General features: G+C 40.1%; 1 protein-coding gene across 1 annotated transcript in view; it reads right to left on the bottom strand.

Annotated features, from left to right (window-relative positions):
* Positions 1-23994, bottom strand: part of ARID1B (AT rich interactive domain 1B (SWI1-like)) — a 423627-nt gene extending 399633 nt beyond the window's left edge. The window contains exon 1 of the mRNA XM_011976438.1: positions 23798-23994. Coding sequence (XP_011831828.1) covers positions 23798-23983 — 186 coding nt within the window. The 5' untranslated portion in view covers positions 23984-23994. The remainder of the gene's footprint in view (positions 1-23797) is intronic.
* Between the last annotated feature and the right edge of the window lie 906 nt (positions 23995-24900).

The raw sequence follows: 24900 nt of genomic DNA, 5'->3' as shown, positions 1-24900 counted from the left end.
GTAAGTCAATGAAAACATTGAATTAATGAAGGTACAAATCACTGGCTCTTAATTTTTTTTTTTTTTTTTTTTTAAGAGACAGGGAAACAGAGTCTTCTTGTTCTGTTGCCCAGGCTGGAGTGCAGTGGCCTCATCACAGCTCACTGTAACCTCAAACTCCTGGGCTCAAGGGGATCCTCCCACTTCAACCACTCAAGCTTGGGACTACAGGTGCATATCACCACACCCTGCTAATTTAAAAAAATTTTTCTGTACAGGGAGGTTTCATTATGTTGCCAAGGCTGGTCTCAAACTTCTAGCCTCAGGCAATCTTCCCACCTTGGCTTCCCAACGTGCTAGGATTACAGGTGTGAGCCACTGCGCCTGGCCTCTATATTTTTTTTTTTAAGTCAAAAGAGACTTAAACACAGAAACAAACTAAATTTGTGAAGGCTACCACAATTGAACAAAATATTCTGATTAAAAGTCCCTATATGCTCTTGCCAGAGGTAAAGAATAGAAATATAACTTGACCCAATTAGGAAGGAAATATGTAAGAAACAAGTATTTGTACTGAAAGTATCCCTTTTCTAGACCAGCCTTACACTGAGATAACAATATCTCCATAATATCTTTAAAGAATGAGAGGCTGATTCAAGCCACAGTCCACAGGGATCAATTTACTGCCAGTCAATTTGCTAAAGACCATTTAGCTAGCTATATTCAAGCCTAGAACCTTTTAAAAAGCCAAGTCAGCTCTGAGTATGTGCTGGGCTTTTTCATTATGCTAGTCTTCTACGTGAAGCACTAGACCAATAAATATTCAAATAAATTAACTGTGCCAGTAAAAAGTTTACTGTACTTAGTCATTTGAATGCAGAAATAGTAATTTTAACAATCTGTGCACAATTCCATGTTACATTGTGCAGGCCCAGTTCAAACCCACTCCTGACACCCTACAGCTATAAATTATCTCTGGAGCTTGAAAGTGAAAGACAGGCCAGGTCTGAAATAGCACAACAGTTGGACAGTTGCAGCTTCAAGAAGACAAACCCTGTAATAACCTAGATCCAGAGCCTTCAGAAGGAGTCTAACTCACTGTCCAAAACTGGGGGGAAATCCCTTCCAGAAAACATTCTCCTTTTGAAAAATACACTCTTCATTGTTATTTCCTAAATATCCAATTAAACACTGGAGTGTCAAAGGCAAAGCAGAAAATAGAGAATGCTAAACGAATAACCAGGAACAAGCTGAACCCTTCACGACTGAATGGTCTTGGAGAACAAACAGGGTACCTTCCTCCTCGAAGTCTGGAGCTCTGGGTCCCCTTTCTAGAAGCAGCCCCTAGTGCTCGCAGGGGGCTCTGGCATACACAGAGAGGCAAGGTAACTGATTCTTTCCCTATTTAAGACTCCTCCTTGGGGACATTTTCTTCATGTAAAGCAGCAGTGTTCAAAGAGCCAGAGCTGGCCCATTCCCCCACGGTAATAAATAACATAACCACGCAGAACATTCAAAAACACTGCCCAACGCCATTAATAAATACAGGACAAATATACAAGGTTCAAAGATTAATAAAACACCTCGTTCCCTTCATACAACTCCTTGTTATCTGTGAGTGGAAGGATTATGGGAGAATTTTTGTGTCTTTTATATTCCTTTACATTATCCGGACACTTCACAGTAAATACCTATCATTTCTCCCGTCAAGGGGAAAATATTTAAGCCATTTTCCTTTTTAATTTTCTCACTCAATGTGGTTTCAAAGAATGGATAGTAAGTCTAACTGCTTTAACCAGGTTAGTAGTCTTCAAAAGGTAACCTTAGTAAAATTTAAATAGACAAATCTTTCTCCCCAGAAGAAATTCTGAAAGAGTATTAGTCTAACATATTTTCAGAAAGAAAAAAAAAATGCTTAAACTTCCTATACCTTAAATGCTTGTCTGAGAAATTACACTAATTACAATGAGGAGCCACTCTGTGATCATTAAAAATTACTATGCATTCAGTGCAAGGGGTGATTCCAGTGTTTCCGCTTCCCCATTCTGCTTTCTACTACTTTTCATCCTTTTAGGCACTTACGTCTTAAAAGTGGCAAATCCTACAAAATTAGGAATTCAAAATACAAATTCACAAAAGCCACTTAATTTTAGAAACAGGTCCTCAAAAAGAAAAACATTTACACAATTTCGTGTGAGAACTCAATCCTAAATAAGAATACTGGCGTCCAAAATCACCCAAAATACAATAATAAAAATATACAGATTCATACTGTCCAGTCAAAAAGAGTCTCCAATCTAATCATATATTGTAGCATTCTCAAAATTTCCTATCACTTTGTTCCATCTTTTCCATTTTCAGAAATGAAGTGGTAATTCAAATGGGAAACACAGTAATTGTTGTACAGTGTAGCGTGTAAAGTGGTCTAGTTCTCTTTTGTACATCACCTTAAATACGTGCAAGCCAGATACGCTCTCCCGGGGTTGACGGGCCTGCATCTAGTAACTGCGCGCTAAAACTTGTCCAGGGCTACTAGTTCAAAGACAGCCATGCAGTAACACTTCCAGCTCTAACAGGTGCCACTTTGTGCAAAAACATCCACAGGAGTATTACAAAAAGAGACAGCACTGGGTTTCAGAAAGCCTGGTGTCAAAAAGGTGCTTTCATTCATTTTTAATCCGAGAGAGAAAGTGAACAATTGTCCTTCGATAATCAGTGTCAGGGCCAATGACACGGCTTCCCTTCCTTAAGGTCCACCCAAACTGTGACAATTGGCTTACCAACTACGGTCCTTAAAGGCTTTAAAAACAAAACAAAACCAAAAAAGCTATCCTCCCCGGCACAAAAAAAAACACCCAAATATTTGTCTTTTTCTTCTTTTGCCCCTTCCATCAAGTAATGAATAAGAAAAGAAGGAGAAAATGAATGTGATTGCCTGCTCTTTGGAACAGAAAAACATGCAAAGACTGTAACAATTTACACAAAGAGGTGTTTAAATTTTGACTCTTTTAGACTACATAAATTCAGATGCTTCTCTCTATGAATTAATTAACATTCTGCCATTTAATATTTTAAGTCTTAGCAGTGGGTCACACATGGTGGCTGACTGCGGGGTTTGGCCTGAAAATTATTCGTAATGACAATTCTGTAACATTATCCCTCACTGTACCACATTCCTTACCAATGTTTAATAACAAAGCAAAGCAAGGTGTCAATGGCATTTATTACTTTCACACTATGATTTAGTATATAAAACTCTTCCAGGGAAGAGGGTATGGAGGAAGGGGGACAAAAATGGTTTTCTAAGTACTCCTAGGGGAGGAGAGGGAAGAACCCTGGTAACACATGAGTACCTTCAGAAGAATCCAAGCAACAATTGAGAACAAAAAATAGCATAGATAATCTCAAGGAAATGCTGGACATAATTTAGGAAAAATGCCACTGGACACAGAAGACCAAAAATGAAGACTAAATGTCCCCAAATTTTTGACATTTAATAAATATGTTTCTCCAGGAACCTGATGCTCAGTTAATTAGTGAAAGTATATGGACCCAGGCGGTGAAGTTTCTCCCTGGCAGATGGTGCAACAGGCTTCAAAAATAATGGGAAATTTACTTAAAGTTGTCTCCTTGGTTATTGTAACAAATATCTTACCAAAAGATATCAAAGAAAGGGACTGCCATCAGATGACTCTTGTCTTTTATTTACGATGACAGAGCTAAGACTTAGCGAGGCAGCAGGGCCTCCCCACACTTCTGGTCTACCAAGCCAGAGAAGGCCCCCCGGCACCTCCCCTCATGCTAAGCTCCATTCCCAGGCCAGACAAGGCTATAAAAAGCCTGGCCTTGGGCCAGCTGGCAGACCACACACCGGGTATTTTTAACTTAAGGGGGTCTGAGGATCAGGCCAACCCCAGGGCACCAAAAATGTGCAGAGAAGAATAACAACCTCCAGCCAGTATGGTGGTCTACACGGAAGATCCTCTTCCTGAGCTATCCTAATTACTAATGGGTGTTTTAATCCTGATGAAGACATTAAAAGATAACATTTGGGGAAGCTGATAAAAGTGGGTAGATATTTCATTTTGGAAGTGCACGATCACTTTGAAAGACCATATGTAGAGTTATATAAACAGCAATGTGAACACCAAACACTGGCCAAATAAATTGAACTCTTATTCTTTATTCCTGACACATAAGGCTACAGACTTGACTTTTGTTATAATTACTCTAACAGTTTGCTGTTGTTGTTTTTAGTTTCATGCCGGTCTTGGCACTGGGCCACACATACAGATACTGTGAAGCTGTTCCCTTCGATAAAGCTCAAATACAGCAATAGTACAACGGAAGGCTGAGGAGCTAAGGATTATGCTATAACGACTAACTTCATTTTCTGGGTTCATAAGTATTAATCGGAAAGTTCTTTCCGTTTCATTCTTTATTGTTAAAAATTACACTGAAACACAGACATTAGTTATATTTTCTGCCTTAAATGAGCACCACTGCATCTTTCCCTGAGGACTGAAGACGGGGAAAGTCTCTGTCACGATTCTAAATATGAATGCTTAGTATCACCTGTCCAGTGACAGGGCAAGCGGAAAGCCAGGTAGGTGGGGCCTCAATTACAACAGCCTCGCTCTGACTGTTTTACGTACTGGATTCTCCGACAGGCTTCCAGGGAGGAGGTCGAGTTGGGTTCTGCGACTCCTGAGCAAGCCACATCTGCAGAGAGCCGGGCCCACAATCAGAAATTTCTTTTCGGACTAAATATAAGCTTAAAATACTTTACTTAACTTGCCTCTTTTTTTCTCCTAAAAGCAAAGGATAACCAGAAAAATCATGTCTACCTGCAGATGCGCATTAATAACCACCAAATGTCAACACATTCAGGGTATCCTTAACATTTACAACACCAGGATCACCTTCAGCCTCATTAAAATGTATCTGCTCTCATCTGCAAGAAACCTCCAAAACTCTCTTTCCTTCCCATCGTCTATCTCAGCTGGACTCTCCTGTCTGTCGCCCTTCACTGGGGATGTTCTCTCCAGACCCAGACCTGATTTCGCCTCTGGCTGGTGGGAGAGCCTGGCTGGCCTTCCCACTTCAGACCTCCCATTTGCTGGGTCCTAAACACAGCTGGGAGACCCCTTCCTTCCCCTGAGCAGCACTTCCTGAGTTCCCTGAAGCTTTTCCTGGCTAATCTAAACAAAGGCCACCCCGCCCTTACATGGCCTCCTCAGGCCAGGTTGTCTGCCAAACAGAGACACTCCAGTAGTGCTGCTTAATTCATTTATTCTTAGGTTTATTCTTAGTCTACCAATTCCTTGAGACACTGAAAACTCTGGCGCATTACCAGATAGCACAGTATTAAAATCTCCTATGTAGAAAATAGGTTGGTTTAAAAAAAACAAAAAACTGCTTATTAAAGATGCCTTTGGAGAGGTTTCTGGTAAACAGATCAAACGCTCATGTTTCTCTCTACTCGTTGATGGAACCCCATTAAAATGACAGCAAAGAAATAAAAACAAAAGTACCACAAGGCCAAAGAAAACATGAGGTGAGATAGTAACAGATAAGAGAGGTCAAAAAATTTTTGGAAGGAGAAAAGCAGAAAGACAGGTGATAATTAAAGTTTTAATCTGTTCTAGGTGAGAGAATAAGAAGCAAGCTAATTAAAGTGCAGAACCCCAAAGACAGGAATCAGCGGGTGGTGGGGGGCTGGACAGTAGGGAGCAATTCAGAGATCCCCCTTCTCAATCCCCACCCCTCCTGTCGGAAGGCAAGAGGAACTGCCACCTGGAGGGGCCAGCAGCAGGTGAGTCCATGGAAAAGGGGCATTCGGTTAAAACATGTGGGCCCATGCCCCAGTGGGCCTCCAGCTCTCCAGACACCCTGACTTCTGCTCTGAGAGTCCATGATGAGTTAGTTACTGGGGAGGGGGAGATAACAACATGTGAGGGTCCGACAACAAGATGGCCCAATCCTCTCCCCACCCACAGCAGCCCCATCCACACATCCTGCGTGCAGATCAGTTCTCAGAACTGGCTGTTAACAGATGTGCGGAAAGCAAAGGACCACCAGACATCTCAAGAAGGCCTCTGGCCAGGCACGGTGGCTCAGCCTGTAATCCCAGTACTTTGGGAGGCCGAGGCGGGTGGTTCACGACGTCAGGAGTTTGAGATCAGCCTGGCCAACATGGTGAAACCCTGTCTCCACTAAAAAGTCTCCACTAAAAATACAAAAAAAAAAAAAAAATTAGCCGGACGTAGTGGCGCACACCTGTAGTCCCAGCTACTCGGGAGGCTGAGGCAGAAGAATCACTTGAACGCGGGAGGCGGAGGTTGCAGTGAGCCAAGATTGTGCCACTGTACAGAGTGAGATTCTGTCTCAAAAAAAAAGCCTCCAACCTTAAAGACTGTAAGACTGTGTAGGTGAAGGGCTAAAAGGAAATACGGACCAGGAACACTGCAGAGGAGCTCTTCAAAAAGAATCCCAACATTATCGTCAGCGAGATAAACCATCGTAGCCACAAAATAAGAGTAAGATCGTATAAAAAAGAAAAATTTGGTGAACAAAACAAGTTCGTGGAAAGTGAAACTACAAAAACAGAACAAACATCTGCCAGGAACTAGAACAAAAAAAGCAAACAGATGAAAGGAGGATAGAAAAAAAGTTTCAAAAATTAAAGAATCAATCCAGGACTTATAACATCCAACTAATAAGGTTTATAGATAGTAAGAACAAAGAAAGTAAAGATAAGGTAATTATCAAAGAAATAATACCGTCCCCTAACAAAGAAAAAAACAGCAACCAGTTTACTACTGATGAGTCTAGCAAAATGGATGGAAAATACCAACTCCAAAGTTCATCCACATTTTAGAAATCAAGGAAATCAAATTTTTTAAGTCTCCAGAGAGAAAAACAATCAGTAACATACAAAAGAAGAGGCCTTGGACTTCTCAACAGACATGCTAGAAGCTCAGAGGATAGTGGGGAACAACAGCTTTTGAGGGAAAATTATATCCAATCTAGAATTCTACACTCAGCCAATCCACCCATGAAGGCCACCGTTCTGACAAGCAGAGGCACCCACCTTTCCTGCACCCTTCCTACAAAGCTACTACAGAATGAACCCTACTAAAACGAGGGATTACATAAAGACAAGACACGGAATTCAGAAAACAGGGTTTGAGGTCAAAGTAATTCCAAGAATGGCAGTTAAGGGATGCTTTTCTCGGCATACGCAGCAGGCCAGGAGGGTAATAAAGCACAGAATGCAGAATGCGGCAGGGGCCTCCCAGAGGGATTCCAGCTCTGACCAGGAGATCACCACTGCTGCTGAAAGCCACACAAAATTTAAAGAGCAACATGCAAAGTGCTTACTTCCAAATCAAAGTCTAGTATGGCTGGTCTAATTAAAAGAATTTAAGCCACCTGAATGCATCCCTGGCTGCAAGAGAGGCTGTGAATTTGAGTTCTGAATCCTAAATTACGGAGGCAGAGCTTTTTACGTGTGGACATCTCCCTAGACACAGAAAGGCTATTCAAAAGATGATGGTCATCCACGAACATGAAAAATGTTCACTCCGAGTCTGATTAACTAATGGGTCCACCATCTTGAGAGGAATTGCACAGTTCTATCAGAGCTTGAGGATAAACTGGTGATGTATACATTTCTTAAAAAGTGAAATAACGGGCAGTTATCAACTCCTGGATAACAGAAAGCTGTAGAGTAAGGAAATATGCTTACAGTCCATGACTCAACTACAGACAGTTATTTTATAGTTATATCAATGTAAACACCAAAAGCTGATTTAACCAAAAGTTATAATATGGAAAGATGATAGAGGGAAAAGGAAATACAGGGCAAGGCAGTCAGTTTTTATTCAAAACTTCACTTCTTTACTTATTTCCCTGTTGTCCTTCACCAGGTTAAACACACCAGAATAAATGCTCAGTGTTGAGTATATTGCCTGATACTACTTTAGATTTTTGGCAAGTTCCTATCTCCAAAGGCAAAAGTCATCAGCAATGTAGACTGCAAAGCAAAATATTAATTCTTTATATATAAACTTAACTGCCATAGAGGTGCTATAATTGCATGATGCACTCTGATACAGAAGAAAATAAGGTTAATAGAAATCATACACCAATTTTAAAAAGTCTACTTATCAAAACACTGTTTACAGACATACCGCACTTTCATTCTCTCTGGAAACATGGATAGATTATGAATTTTTTTCACTCTGGAAGCCTGAGCCCTTGCTCCAAGTATGAAGAAACAGTTTCTCTACTTAAAAAAAAAAAAATCAAACAAGATCCAGCCAGCCTTTAAGCGGCAGCCCTGTGGCTTTCCGAATTGATCCATCAAAGCACCAAAGCAGAACAAAGATGAAAGGAAAATTTGGAAGCAAGAAGGGAAGAAAGCTAGATTCTATGCTCATAATCATGTGTAAACTGAAAATGTGAAAAACTCTGTAAAATTCACAAAGACCCCTTTACAATCTAATTGAACTTGAAAAGCACACTCTACCAGCTCCCCAAGAACACATACCTCTCTCCCCAGACCCAGCAAACTCCTACGGCAAGATCCAGGTCTAGGGGCACCTATTCCCCACCCCATGCAGCTTCAGGTGTTCCCAGAGTATGGTCCATAGATCTTGACCCAGCACTCCTCACACTGCATCCAAATACCTGGTACGTGTCTGTTCCCATGATGTACTTAAAGTTCACCCACTTAGGGCTACCAATAAACATCTGATGACAACTAAGTGAACAAACTATCAAAGACCTTAATAATATTCTCTCAATTTCTTCAACCAAAACAATAGCTATGGAAAGCAATGGATACATGAGATAATGGCATTTATCTAAATGCAAAATATCAATTTTTAAAATTTAGTAAATACATATCATTATTAGAATCGGTCTGGATTCACATACACAGCCTAATACTTCCCCTACATCCCGGTCCTTATCCCAGCCCAGGGGTGCCCCTCGGTGTTACCACAGCCCCAGGGTAAACATCTCTACCTGTGCGCACTACTCAGCATAACTCTCTGCAGTGTCCCTGCCATGGTCCTCCAGAGCAAAGCCCCAGTTATGGCCGTCTTGGTATTTCCCCATGACTAGTACAGGACTAATCACACTGTGGACATTGAAAATACATGTGCTGAGTTAAACTCAAAGTAAGTAAGCTTAACTTACAGTAGGAACTGTTTTTCTTTCCAGTGAAACACTTTTTAATTCAAATAATTGTATTTTAAAATAAAACTTTGCATACTACCATAAATATAAAATAATATTACTTGTCATAAACAGAAGATTACCAGAAAAAAATGAATACCATGAAGAGAACACAATATGGTTACATTCTAACCAGATGCTGATGCTACCCAAGGCATAGACGCCTGTTCTTCAGAAAAAGGAAATGGGGTAGGAGGCACTATGAAGTGCTGGAAGGGTGCTACGGCATACTGACACCAATGAGAGAACAACTTCCCTGCTCTGTGACTCCAGGTTACGTAATGCTGTGTCTATGAGCCACCCAAAATGACCTTGCCTAACCCCAGTGGAGTGTGTTGCACATACAGCAATGCTGGGCTGGAGGATCTTTAAGGCTACTATCTACTAGAAAAGCAGAATTCTCAACTTAGAGTTTGTATGCACTTGGGCTACCTAACCTTTGTTTCCCCACTGGCAAAGTGAGTAGTATTACTTACCTCATGGATTTGGCGAGAATTATAGCAAATGGTATATGGAAAGGGTTTGGCAAGATTCCCTGACACTTAAGAGTCTCAGTAAATAACAGACCAATGGTAAAATCCTGTTTCTAGTGTAAAATGGTACAGCCACTCTGGAGAATGGTTTGGCAGTTCCTTAAAAAGTTAACATACAGAATCACCATATGATCCAGCAATTCTACTCGTAGGTATATACTCAAAATAATTGAAAGTAAGTATTCAAATAAATACCTATACACAAATGTTCACAATAGCACTAGTTATAATTCCTAAAAGGTGGAAACAACCCAAATGTCTATCAATGGATGAATAAACAAAATGCGATGCACACATCCAATAGATTTCATTTAATTTAATACTGATTTAACAACAGATTTAATTTAATACTGATAAGTCTAGCAAAACAGATGGAAAATACCAACTCCAAAGTTCATCCACATTTTAGAAATCAAGCTTTTAAAGTCTCCAGAGAGAAAAACAATCAGTGACATACAAAAGAAGAGGCCTTGGACTTCTCAACAGACATGCTAGAAGCTCAGAGGACAGTGGGGAACAGCAGCTTTTGAGGGAAAATTATATCCAATCTAGAATTCTACACTCAGCCAATCCACCCATGAAGGCCACCTTTCTGACAAGCAGAGGCACCCACCTCTCCTGCACCCTTCCTACAAGGCTTTATTATTTTATTTATTATTATTTATTATTAAGCCATAAAAAGGAATGAAGTGCTGGTACGTGCCACAAGAGATGAACCTTGAAAACAGAATGTTAAGTGGAAAAAGCCAGACACAAAAGGTCACATATTGTATCATTCTATTTACATGAAACATCAAAAACAGGTAAATCCAGAGGTAGAAGGCAGGTTAGCCACTGCCTGGGGGTAAGAGGGACAACAGAGAGTGACTACTTAAGGAGTCCAGGGTCTCATCTGGGGGTGGTGAAAATGTTGGAACTAGACAGAGGCGGTGGCTGTACAAAACTATTCCTGCAGTAAACATTACTGCACTGTACACTTTTAAGGGATTAATGTTATGTTATGTGAAATTCCCCTCAAAAGCATCCCTCCAAGTGTGACAGGCGTGGCAGGTAACATTCAATTTCCAATTTGTTAAAGGTCACAAAAGACTTTACGTGAAACGAATATTCCAGTCAAAATGAGGCTACCTTAATTATAATCAGCCTTAGTATTTAAAAACTCAAAGGAACTCTAGTGTCAGTGACGAGGATTCCAGCTTTACCAGAATCATAAAACAGTGCGAGCGTGCGCCCAGAGTTCAGGCGCTAAGGGACTGACATGCTTGTTGTAGCACTTAGTAGGCAAGTAACTTTGAACAGCCTGATTAACCCCTTCCCCTAGCCTCCTCATTTGTAAATTGAGGATGACTATATAACAATGCCCATCTCAGAGGCCGTTACATGGACTGGGTGAGTTAATCCATATAAAACAAGCAAAACAAGCAAGTGCCTGACCCAGAGTAAACCCTCAATAAACATGAGCTACTATTACCATTCATAAAATGGAGATGAATAGAAAGATGGCAGGGATTAAAGGAGAACATCCATGTAAAAGGACTTACCATAAGACCTGGCACAGAGATTGCTGTTATTGTTATTGTCATCCAGAGGCAACTTCTCATATGATACAAATAAGAAATTGGGCCCAGAGAGGAGACAATGATGATGACGACAGTTACATGGAGGCACCACATTCCTGTCATTATCGTCATCAAAATTATTTATCTATCATAGATCCTCAACCAGAATAAAGCACACAGCAATGATTTTTAAGAATGCAACCTAAATTTCATTCCTCTACTCTGAGGTGCAACTGTCATTCCAGCCGTAGCCATGACCTCTGCTTTGGAAACAGGCTACGATGCAGTGTATGCATAATGGCAGCAGCCCCATAAAGCATTGTGAAAATCAAGTCTGGGTCCAAACACTCAGTGACAGAGAACTAAAATGCCATCAAAAGCCCTTTCCGGGATTCCAGCACAAACATGGATGTGAACTGTGCCCTCCCCACAGAGGCTCAAAGCCCATCTTCCAGGCCCTGTTCTTCCACCATACGTGGCAGAACTCTCTTCCCTCCAGCAGCAAATCGCTAACAGAAGAACATCTGTTTTGTATGTACGGCATCCTAACTACTTGGCGACGTTCTTCAGTAAGCACTGTTCAATGACTGGTGTTGGGATGAAGAACCTAGCTCCCATCACACATACACCAAATCCGACTCAACCTTCTCTAGACTGAGGTATTACACCCAGCACAAGGGATCATTCTGAGACATGATGGGCCTTACAGCAGAATAGCAGCCATCTCCGATTTACTCAACGGGGTTAGAATCAGAGAGGAAGAAACATAGATCCCTGATATGACACACACTGAAATGAGCAAGACTGAAAACCACTCTGCTAGAACAATCTCTCAGGCATCAAAATTTCCTTAGGAATCTGAAAGCAGCATTAAAAACACAGTCCCGCAGCTGTCTCCAGGCTTTGTTCTCAGAGCACCTGGGCACCGGGATTCTAGTGGAAACTATGAAAGCCTTGGTGAACGAGCCCACCTCGGAGCTAACCATGGGAGGCAGATACACGGCTAAAACACACAGACATTTTTGCATCAAGCTGGACAGATTTCACTCGTCAGAGTCTACGATTCAGCAACTTCTTTATTTGTAGTTTGGAAATGTTTGTGAAATGCCATGTAGGGCTCTAGATGATGGGTCCGCACCTGGGGAAAACAGTCCCTGCCGGCCTAGGGCATATGTTCTAATGGAAGCATCAGACGAGTGAGGTTCAGGAGGGGATAAGAGAACTGGAGAAAACAGAACAGGGCAGGAGGCAGTGGAAGTGTGCAATTTTACTTAAGTCAGAGAAATGTCTCAAGGACCTGAGATAGCAAGCCCTGCAAGACCTGGCCAAAAGCCTTCCCAGCAGGAGGAAAAGGAAACACAAAGGTCAGAACAGATGAAAAAGGCTGAGAAAAAGATTTAAAGGCTGAGAAACAGAGGAGGACCAGGTTGTGACCCAGGCGGTGGGCAGGAAGGAGCTACCAGGTACTGAGACAGGAAAACTATAGGAGGCGACACTGAAGAGGGAAATTTTTACACAAGAAAAACTTTGGAACTGTCGAGAACAATTCTGTGTTCCCTATAAAGAGTGAGCAACCAAAAAGTCCTGCCTTCAAACTTTAGAAATCAGAAATCAAATTTGCAGCCTCTCTTGCAGCCTGTGTACATTCACATGACTCAAATTCTTTGTTAGATCACAGCAGAGTTTGACTGGGAAGTAAGCACACTGCATGATGCTCCTTGCCAGACCTTGGCGGCTTTTCGCAGCAGTGGTGATTTCCTGGTCAGAGCTGGAATCCCTCCTGGAGCCTCATGCCTCATTCTCCACTGTGTGCTTATCACTCTCATGGCCTGCTATGTATGTGCAGTGAAGCATCCCTTAACCACCATTCTTGGAAGTGTGCTGTGATACATCAGATGCCATGAAGACTAAGGGCCAGTGATGTGACCAAGTTATCACTCTTCCCATCCTTTTATTTTGAAGCTAAGAAGGAAGAAGAACAGGTGAGAACTCAGCCAGAGACACTAGGGCAGAAAAGATTAGCTCTTTCTGGCAGCTGAAGGGAATTCTAGTATTTCCTCGTCTCCCCAACTGCTATGATTTGAATGTATTCCCTAAATTTCATGTGTTGAAATTTTAATCTCCAAATTCATATGTTGATTGGAGGTAGGGACCTCAGAAATCAATTAGATAAGGTCATCAGAATGAGGTCCCCAACAATGGGACTCATGGCTTTATGAGAAGAGGAAGAGAGATCTGAGCCGGCGTGCTCCTACCCTCTCACCCTGTGATGCCTTCCACCAAGCTATGAAGGAGCAAAAGGCCCTCACCAGAGGCCAACACCATGCCTTTTAACTTCTCAACCTTCATAACAGTAAGAAATAAATTGTCTTTCTTTATAAATTACCCAGTCTGTGATATTCTTCTATAGCAACAGAAAAGAAACTAAGACACTAAACATCAAATTTTGGCCAATTACTGAAGAGTAAGATCTTGTCGTCCCCATGACCCCTAACGAATGGCACAGGACCCACAAGTAGGAAGAAAAGAAGGTAGGCCCTATTTCTCCATAAAGCCCAGGACACTGAGGAGAACCTCCAGAGATGTAAATCCTTAAGATGTCTGGAAAATGACTATTGGGATACCTGAAGATCCTACTGGAAATCTCAAGGTAATATACTAATTGAAAAAAAGGGGGCCGGGCGTGATGGCTCATGCCTGCAATCCCATCAGTTTGGGAGGCCAAGGTAGGTGGATCACGAGGTCAGGAGATCGAGACCACCCTGGCTAACAAAGTGAAACCCGTCTCTACTAAAAAAAATAAAATAAAATAAAAATAAAAAGCCGGGCATGGTGGTGGGCACCTGTAGTCCCAGTTACTTGGGAGGCTGAGACAGGAGAATGGCGTGAACCTAGGAGGCGGAGCTTGCAGTGAGCCGATATCAAGCCACTGCACTCCAGCCCAGGCCACAGAGCGAGACTCTCTCAAAAAAAAAAAAAAAAGAAAACAAGGGAAACCTCCTTGTTGGCTGACCCTTTTAAGAAAGCATCTGAGGTCACAGATCCCATAGGCCAATAATTATTCTGGCCTTTTTCTTTTCCCAGTTCTCTTTGGAAACAATGATTATGATACTGATTATAAAGGAACATCCAATCCTTACTTAGAGCGTTTTTTTGTGTGTGTTTTGTTTTTTAATTATTACACTTTAAGTTCTAAGGTCAACTGTGTACAACGTGCAGGTTTGTTACATAGGTATAAAGTGCCATGTTGGTTTGCTGCACCACATTAGGTATTTCTCCTAATGCTATCCCTCCCCCAGCCCCCGACAGACCCCGGTGACTTAGAGCGTTTTAAGAGCTATTGCTTTCAGGCATGCTCTCGCTATCATTGGCAGCTCAGGCTGGAAAACCATCCCTACGTAGCTGTCTTTTCTGCGGTGCATCTCAGACTGAAGCTTTCTTCCAAAAGACGTTTGTCTCCAGCTCTCTTGAGGACTAGCTACTACAACTATCCAAGTGAGGCTGGTTATGCCATGTCTCAGGACCATTAAGTAAAACTTAATTACCCCAGCAATGACAGGTTTTTGCATTTTAATTCTAATACCTGCATATTTTTGCTATTAACATTAGTCTGACTCTGTTTCTGAATGTTCGATGTTTTATAGATCTTGACTTGGATTCCTGCCTTTGACTAACCCTGAAGAGCCAATTCTACAGGTTGGTTTGCTTGGTAGTTACTTAAAAAAAAAGCATGCTCTTACCAAGTCAATATCAATAAAGGAGGATGAATTTGGCTCATTCTTTGGAATATGGTCTGCTTTCTAAATTAAACACACTTCTCCGTAAGAATTGGGAAGCTGGGTAACTCCTGCTGTTTATCTAGTGACCAAAATTTTGGGTTGGGGCTATTTAAGTAGGCAAGGGATGTTTGTGTTATACACGCACACTACCCACACTCAGATCTCAAATCCAGGACGTCCCAAACATTTCTAAACTCGAGTCCAACTGCAGAGCTGCTCTCGAGGCCTGACGAAGCCTGGATTAAGCAAGGCTTGCTGGCTCTGCGGAGGGGTCCACAGGCCACTCTGAGAAGCGAGGCTGCTGCTTCTTTATAATCCCCTACTTCCCTCACGCTCCCACCCATCTTCTTCCTCTGCACCTTCTCGGCTTAAGAGTTTTCTTAATTTCATTCACAACTACAGATTTAACTTTTAAAGTTCCTTTTCAAAACTATAATAAGGGCAAATAGCTTTAATAAGTTTGTTACATGTAAAAATAATCAAACTGCCATAAAGAATTTTTTGCCATAAAGAATTTAACTATTGGCTGGCTATTAACATAAAAGAAAAAACTTCTTGCCTTTAGAAAAAAAAAACCTATTTTAAAATACAAAAACAAAGCCATCTAGCCTACCTCATGGGAGTTAAAGAGTTAAAGTAATGCCTAGAACATAAATCTTGAAACTTATTTCTATCCCAACTTCACTTTATACAATTTGTCCCAATATTGTACAATATATACTTCTTTTCAGAACTACTTAGAAAGTAGCAATGTCTTAAAAATGAGTAATTGCTAGATCTCTCTGCTTTCTTTTGTGATTCCAAGAATGTCAACCTTAAGATTTTCTACATATCAAAAAGGACAGGCTGCACTCTACACATCTAACACATACCAGGTTCTCTCAGAACAAAGACCTTATCTGAGAATGCATTCATTTAAAAAAATAATAATAAAATTAAGAATTGGAAAATAATTTATTAGACTGATTCCAACAATCTGCTAATCTTTGAAGAAGAAACACCTCTTTCTCTTTCAAAAAGAATTTTAAAGAATTTGGGTCAGCAGTTATATTAATACAATTTGTCAAGCATCAACCCATACATTTCACAAGACTGTTGAAATAACAAGACTTTAAAATCTAATACTGAGGCCAGGTACGGTGGCTCATGCCTATCATCCTAGCACTTTGGAGACCAAGGCGAGTGGATCACCTGAGTCCTGAAGTTCAAACCAGCCTGGGCTACATGGCAAAACCCTGTCTCTACAAAAATATTAAAAATTAGCTGGGTGTGGTGGCACGCGCCTATAGTCCCAGCTACTCAGGAGGCTGAGGTGAGAGAATCACCCGAGCCCAGGAGGTCAAGGCTGCAGTGAGCTGTGATCGTGCCACTGCACTCCATCCTGGGTGACACAGCAGGACCCCATCTCAAACAAACAAACAAACAAACAAAAATCTAGTACTGACATAAAAAGACATTCACTTACTGTTACTTTAAAGGGGAAATCCAAGCTGGGAGGTCTTACAGTCCAACCCTCTCATCTGGCAGAGGAGCACGATGAGATCCAGATTTTCCCGGTATCACACACAGATTAGACGTTAATAGGCAAGGACTCAACCAGCCCAGCTCCTGGTTCTGGGCTCATCTCATTCCTTTGGGTCAGTGGTGAGTTTCTGATTCACCGAGTGGGCCAAGAACCAGCCATCACCACCAAGCCTCCAGAGGGTGTAAGCTGCCCCCGCTCGCTGACGTGGCCTCCCTCTAATACCCTGACTCACAGGGCAGTCATGGGAGATTAAGGCCTTCACAGTCAGGTGTCATTGATATGGGCATCCTTAGGCATCTGTGGCAGGATTTTCTTAATGCCCTGGGAGACTCTAACATTCGGCAAAGTTTGAGAACCACTTGTCTAAGATACGTCACTTAATCACTTTAACTTTCCATTTATCTTGTGGGATTTCCGTTGTTGTTTAGCGTTTGTTTTTCAAGGAGCACTGAAGGGATATGGTTGGTTGATTTTACTGATGTTGACTGTTACTTTTATTTGAATTATTAACATTTTAACAGAAATATCATGTTTAATGTTTCTTTGGTGAAAGCAAGTAAATCACACTTACTTAAAATATACTCAAATAATTCAATGCTACCTAAAACACACACTTGTTCGACACCAACCTGGGCAACATGGTGAGACCTCGTCTCTACAAAAAAATTTAAAAATTATCTGGGCATGGTGATATATGCCTGTAGTCCCAAATACTTGGGAGGCTGAGGTGGGAGGACTGTTTGAGCCCAGGAGGTCAAGGCTATAGTGAGCCATGTTCATGCCACTGTACTCCAGCCCAGGCAACAGAGCAAGACCTTGTCTCTAAAAATTAAAAATAAAACATACATTTAAGATTTATATCTCAAAAATAAAATAGAAAATCTTACAGATATTTTAGGTTGAAAGTCTATATTGTAAAATACATAGTGGAACTCATGAGTACACGACAAAACAGTATAAACTACCAGCAGAGAATAGGCGCTATATACTGTTTATAAGCTTAGAAAATTGAGAATAATGTAAATGTACAGATAAAAAACAAATGTATCAATATAAACATCCTGATATAAAAGCAGCTTTCCAAATTAAAGTGAAATCATCTCACATTTTCTCATTAAACTTTCAGGTAAAATCTGATCTCTCACTTTTAAGAAAAAGGCTAAAGATTTAAAAATCTGTATTTAACCTGAAATGTGATCTCTTCTAATATATCGTTCTAAGAATGTCACAATTCAAACATGTTTAAACCCAAATACAATATAAAAAGTAAACAAAACCAGTTAGGTATTATAGGAATTTACAAATCTTTTCAAAAATATTTCCTTTTGTTGTTGTTGTTGTTGTTTGTTTGTTTTTTGAGAAGGAGTCTTGCTCTGTCGCTGAGGCTGGAGTGCACAGGTGCGATCTAGGCTCACTGCAAGCTCCACCTCCCAGGTTCACGCCATACTCCTGCCTCAGCCTCCCGAGTAGCTGGGACTACAGGCGCCTGCCACCATGCCCGGCTAATTTTTTTGAATTTTTTAGTAGAGACAGGGTTTCACCGTGTTAGCCAGGATGGTCTCGATTTCCTGACCTCGTGATCTGCCCACCTTGGCCTCCCAAGGTGCTGGGATTACAGGCATGAGCCACCGTGCCTAACCCAAAAATATTTTCTTACTACAAAACTCCATCTACAGGGAGCTTTGGCATCACAGCCAGTAGCATCTGCTCTCTACTTGGAAGCAGAAATGTGAGGTATAAATGTATTTTGCTGGTAAACCTTAAATACTTTCATGTTCACTGCTGAAGAACAACTGAGGAAACCACCACAAAATGTGGCCAACAAAAGGCCATTATTTATAAAAATCTGCAATCTGCTGAGGGGCCTCCAGACATTTCAGGTGCACAAGCAAATCAGCTGGGCTCCAAGTCTTCTAGTACAGAACACGAATGTATGAAAATGCTGTAAATAACACAGTGAAATTTCACAGCATTTCATTATTTTACTGGCCAAAGTGTTCACCTTCATTTTATTTGTGTGTTTATATATGTATATCTACAAATATGTTTAACATATAAATATACATATACACATATGTTTCATTACAGGAGAATGCTATTGTCACATGAATGTTCTGTTTTTTATACACATGTGGGAGCATATATGTGCACACAGATATGAACGGGCATTTTTAAGTAAATATAAAGACTATCAAAAAATTAAGAGTCTGAATGTAAAACAGGCACCAGGCACCCATTCCTCTCCATTACACTAAGTCAACTTATCCTTTCTCATCCTGGACACACCATCACAGTTGCAAACATAGGAAGTCTAAGCTCTTTTTTAGATAAAACAAAAATCAAGCCCTGAGTATTGGATTCACATTTAGGATTCAAAGATTGAATCATAATAAACATTTCATGATGAAAAACTCTGGAATTTTTAAATCTTAAACCAGTCTTCCTCTCCCCATTCATCCTTACTTTTCAGAGCTATCATGCAAACAAACTGTATCAAAACATGGCTTCAATTACATTTAAAAGAAATATATTTTTTTTCCTGAATAGATCAACAATATAAATTAACACAGGTGGAAACCCTAGAAATTGCCTGGCTGCCTTAATAACCCCAAAGGAAACATTTATTTTAGCCAAACAATTGTAATGTTTGTCTCCTTTTTAGAAACATCTGCTGCCAAAATAAACATTTGCATTGGAAGAAGTGTTTTGGCTGTTAAGAAGGTACCAAATAAAATGCTTATGCTCTGAAATAAATATTTTACTCAAAAAACATGCAGCAAAATTAGAATACCAATCTTTTTCAAGCCCTCTTCAAGGAAACCTGTTTTGAATTGTTTTTACTTCAATATGAAGTAATAAGTTCAGATGAATCACCTTAACAAAAATAATTAGTTTATATTTAATTTTGCCATTTTCTATTTCAAAACAAGGATCATCTTCTATGTTCCTACTTTAAAGTTCTTCACAATACAGATACGCCTTTAAAAACTAAAAGTCATGTTTTCCCATCATAAAAGCACGCATGAACTTAAATCTCTCATTTTGCTTTTTTTTTTTTGCCGTTTTATAATTCCAACAGGCATATTATCAAACATCTATAAGAACAATTAAAATATCAACCGAATTACAAAAAAAACTCAGGGAAAATCTTAGTCCACATAATTGAAATCTACTTGACACAAATAAATAGCTTAGCTTCTGTAAGCTATTTCTCCTGGGTGCCATTTTATATGAAAATATTATTTAAAACAAGTTGGCAAAGGCCTAGGTGTACATTTATGATCATCAAGGACAAGAACAATGAAACAAAATCAGCATTCCTGATCCAGCAAAGTATATCTTGGTGTCTTTAAGGTTGGTTTTTTTTTTTTTTTTTTTAATCTGAAAAACTCAAGAGTCAGATTCTAGTAACCTCAAAAATTATGCATCTTCTGTATAGCTGTCTAATAGATTAAATCAGCCAAAGTACTTCTGTTAACCAACCCCAGGTCTGAATTCCAGAAGCCTGGAGGCAGAACATTCTCCACAGAGGCATAGAAAATTCATTTCCCCCCTGAACTCAATAAAAACTCAAGTAGACTAGTTTTTAGGGCACCGTGCAAAACTAATCTGTTTAGCCATGTATTTGCCTGATGATGTGGGAGAATCAGCAAGTGAAAGACCACAAATCTAGTTCCAGTTAATAAAGACTAAAATGATGTACTATTATCACGTCATGCTTCAAAGATCCAGTCATGAGTATATCTCAAAAACACAATTATCACCATACAAATCAAAGACCACCAGGGTAATACTAAAATCAAACACAGTCAGTGGCCAGTTCCTTCAGACTTTCAGAGACAAAAAAATAAACAGTGATACTCTCCATGTTAAATTTCACATCAGCACTGCAGTTCTTTCTAACAAAATACTCATTTAAAATTCATATCACAGGAGCAGAATGCCAGCCAGGAATCAAACTGTGACCCCTGAGCCAAAGACAACTTACCACTCAGCTGGTAAGTGGGCAACTCAATTTACAAACTTGAATTCCTGCATTTTAATCCTGTGCAGAAATATATGAGCAGTATTAAATGAACTGGATTCAGCTCATTAGAGGTTCACAAACCAAACACAGAAAGTTCTGGAAGCTATCCAAAGCAAAGTCATGCCTAGGTGGTGATGTCCACTCAATAAATACTCAATGTCATAATTATCTTTCAACTTTTTCCCCGAAGAACATTATTAGCCCCAACTACAACAAAGGTTAGCCAATTACATTAATCCTAAGGGAAGATGGATAGGACCAGCAGCCAATCACAGTGCCAGGACCTTCTTTGTGGACAAATTTATAATTATCCGAAATTCAGAAACAAAGCAATTCACTGAAAATTCCTCCACAAAGAACACAGGCTTAAGCTAACAAAATGAATGCATGTGCTCTAATAACCTTTGCTCTAGATCTTCACTATTTTTTTCCATTTCAAAAACTATTAAGAACTGTTCACATGACCTTGGTATTATAAAAGCTGTATGTCTTCTTTAAAATGTTATACACATTCAAAAGTGCATTCCGTTATTTTTAACCTTTTAAATTTTAAAACAAGATACTATATTTCAAAGCTGTATTTAACTAAATGAAAGGGTAAAAAGGCAATACAGATTATTTAGACCTATGACTTTGATTAACTCATTATGAAAGTTCAACACTTCTGCAGCCAGGATATTCAATTTCTTACCAGATATACTATTTTCCTTTCATTATCAGAAAGATCTGTGCTTAATTAGAACTGAGTATTTCTTTTGGTTAGCAGTAAAATATCTAATCTAAAATCTTAATTAAAAATTTGCTGAAATACTTGATGGGCAATCTACATCAATTTGTTCCTTCAAATAAATCTAAGAGTCATTGGATTTAAAAAGTGTGTAAGAGTCACAGGGATTAAATAAATAGAAGCTAAGAAAATAGAGATTACTCTATATATTTGTGTATGTCCTCTACTTTTAGCTTTACACATTTGGGAAAGAAAATAATGAAAAACATTTCCTAGGTAATCATTCTTCACACACCCTCTCCATTTGTTTGACTCCCACTTTGGGACTGGAAACTAAGCCAACATCTAGAACTTCTAGTAAGACTTAACTCCTTCAGAGACCAGGGAGATCCGGCTGCTTGCCATGAACAGCACCTTTTGAAACTGACTTTTTAATCTTACATCAGGGAAACATGCTGAAAAGCACGGTGGGGAGACCAAGAGTGGCGAGCATCCACTTCTCTCCACCTGTCCCACTACTTCTTACTACCCTCCCGCCTCTGCTCTCTTCCTGTGGCCAGAGCATCATCCACAACTATTAGCTCCCACATAAAATCAACAACGGAGTGCAATGGGGACTTTAGCAGCCAGCTGCCTGAGCCATCTTCCTCTCAGCTAAAGGTGAAGTTGCTTTAAAACTAAAATGAAGGAGAGAAAATTGCAACTCTTTCACCTTGCTTTTCATCATTTACAAATTATTTCCCTCTCACAATTAGCAGCCACAACTAAAGATTTTTACCCTAGGCAGCAAAATATTGCTGGAAAAAAAGGAGTAACGTGGAAAACATTAAAAGAACAATTAAGTATGCAACTGACTGCTAGAATTCTGAGTGGATAACCTTCAGTAATTGAAGGGTGAGGTCTTCTGACAACAGCAAAGGGTGTTCAATCTGCATCTAGGATTCAAAGGCTGAGCTACCTCTATTTTCCCCCATAATGGCCTTAACATAAAAAAAAATCATCCAAGTGGGAGCAAAGATAAAGAGGAAAGACAGCTTTTTATTTCTTATTATATAAATAAAAGACTTATTTTATTTCTTTTTTTTTTTTTAGGGTCTCGATACATCGCCTAGGTTGGACTCGAATTCCTGGGCTCAAGCGATCCTCCCACTTGAGCCTCCCGAATAGCTGGAACTACAGGAGGGTGCCACCATGCCATGCTATTATAACATAGACTTACACAATGTCATAATTACAATAAATTTCGATAATAAATTAATAACAATAATAATGAAACAAACAATAAATCACAATACAGATCAAATAGTGTATAAACGAGAAGGCTCAGAAGCAACCTACTAATGAACTGTTCATATACAGCTATGTCTCATGGAAAGTATGATCAATCATTCTCCATATCCACGTCAGAGAGAACAGAAGTTATATCTAATTTTTTCCCCCTCAACAAAAGATGTCTGGTCAGATGGCAGCATTTCCTGAGACAGCACTGTCAGGCCCTGTTGTCGGTTGCGGTGGCAGCACTATGGGACGCCCCGGCCTGGGGCAGTAAAAAGTGCAGCAGCCTCCGCCGACCCCCTCCCTGAGGGTTTAGGCACGATATGGCGATTTATCAATAAGCCTTTCTGGTGCTCCTAGTAACTAAATACCCTAACAAGTCTGAATCTAATTGAGTCTTTTCCAGATTTCATCCTTCCTCCAGCCAGCATAAAGGGGTATTCTTTCAAGTATCCAAAAGACTAGGTTTATTACTGCTGGATGGTAAATGGTCATCTAAGGTGACACCATTTGATTCTAGAGAAAAAGAAAGAAAATGTTGGGTCTTTTAAGAGCAGGAAAAGTCTTTTTTAAGTAAAAACACAAAATCCATCAAGACCTAAGAAAACAGATGCACATCAAATCCTCTTATATGAAATACAGAAATCTTTTCCAAAAGGTCCAGAAGAAATAATTTGTTAAGAAATGAAAGCAAAATAACTTTGGGACACTAAACCTTTTTTTTTTGAACTTTAAAACCTTGATGTCATCCTCATGGAAAAGACCTTTAAAAGACTTGAAAATTCACCTTAAGATAGTCTATTCACAGCTCAAAATCTGACACAGTCTGACAAAAATGTTAGAATGCCAAGTTCACTTTAGAGCTTACATCTGTTATAATCTGCCGCAAATTTATGACACAGTGCATCTATCAAACACAGCTGGTCCCGCTGCCCTTCTACCAAAGAGTATTCTGTCCACTTTAAGAAGCTCACCTTTCCATCTTTAAAAGAAAAAATTATACTTGTGATTATAGAAACAATAAAAATTAAAGCAGAAAATCCGTGCAATGCCCCCTAATTCTCTTTAACATCAATCTTAGGTGGACAGCAAAGGGCAAACACAAAACTATCACAAAAAAGCAGGGGGTCGGTGGACCAGCACAAACCTGCTGCTGAGGGTACTGCATTCCGCCCATGGCCCCGGGAGTCCGACCCTGGATGCCAATTGGATACCGCTGTGGGCCTGGGGGGCCATAGGAACCTCCTGGATATGGACTGCTCTGCTGAGGCTGAGAATGAGGGTTACTGCCCATGCCATACAACTGAGGTCTCTTCATCACCATTGGATCCATTGGGCTGCCCTGTGAAGACATAAAAGAAGTCGGTTTATTAATTCATTCTTTATTACAAAGGCAGAAATTTTTGTTATGTTAACATATGCATTAATAACACAACTATCCTTAAGTTTTGAAAATATTAAAAACCATGACCTGACAAAAAAATTCAGAAAGGCATTAGGGAAAAAATCTAGATGGATACAAGAAATTTTATTTTTTACTTTTAGGAAGGTTTTAACAAGTAAGAGAGCTCTGGAGTAAACAATACTAAAAAAGATTTTGGACCATAAGCAGAGAGAAAACATTTGCATCTAAAATTCTATTATGCGTACAGGAAAAGAGCATGCTAGTTAAGCTCACCCACCTCCTTTTAGCTTACTAGTAATAAAAGAGCAGAGGGTATTGAGTGATTAACATTTTCTGCCTTCAAAGTATTCTTAGAACAATGATTTTATTTTACAACTGAGACTGCAAGTCTTGATCAAACCTTAGTGCAACCGAGTGTTCATTAAAAAGTGAAAAGACAAATTTTAGATCATGCACATGTCCAGGGTAAGATTTTGTTCAGAGACCAGCAGTGTGTAGGGATGAGCACCCAGACTATGAGTCACAGCACCTCTCCCCATGTAAATCAGCATCTTACCAAACACAACCAGTTCACAAGTAGACGCTGAATTTTATTTTTGGTTTGGTGAGTCAGGCCCTGGGCTTCAGGGCCGAGGTCATACAGGAGGGCTAGGAGTGGAGCCTCAGCCCTTCACGTCTCGGGGCGTCAAAGGAACAAAGCTATGGGCAGGAAGGCCCTCACCCGGTGCTACAGAAGCAGGCAGCATTCACCCAACAGTTTCTTCCTTCCTTCCTCTGCCCTTCCAAAACCACATATTGATCCCTACTGTGTGCCAGATGCTGCGTTCACACTGAGGTAAGTACAC

Source organism: Mandrillus leucophaeus, unplaced genomic scaffold (genome assembly GCF_000951045.1).
Source record: "Mandrillus leucophaeus isolate KB7577 unplaced genomic scaffold, Mleu.le_1.0 Scaffold166, whole genome shotgun sequence".
Taxonomy (NCBI): Eukaryota; Metazoa; Chordata; class Mammalia; order Primates; family Cercopithecidae; genus Mandrillus; species Mandrillus leucophaeus.
The sequence above is the reverse complement of the archived record's forward strand: the minus strand, read 5'-3'. Positions and strand labels throughout refer to the sequence as shown.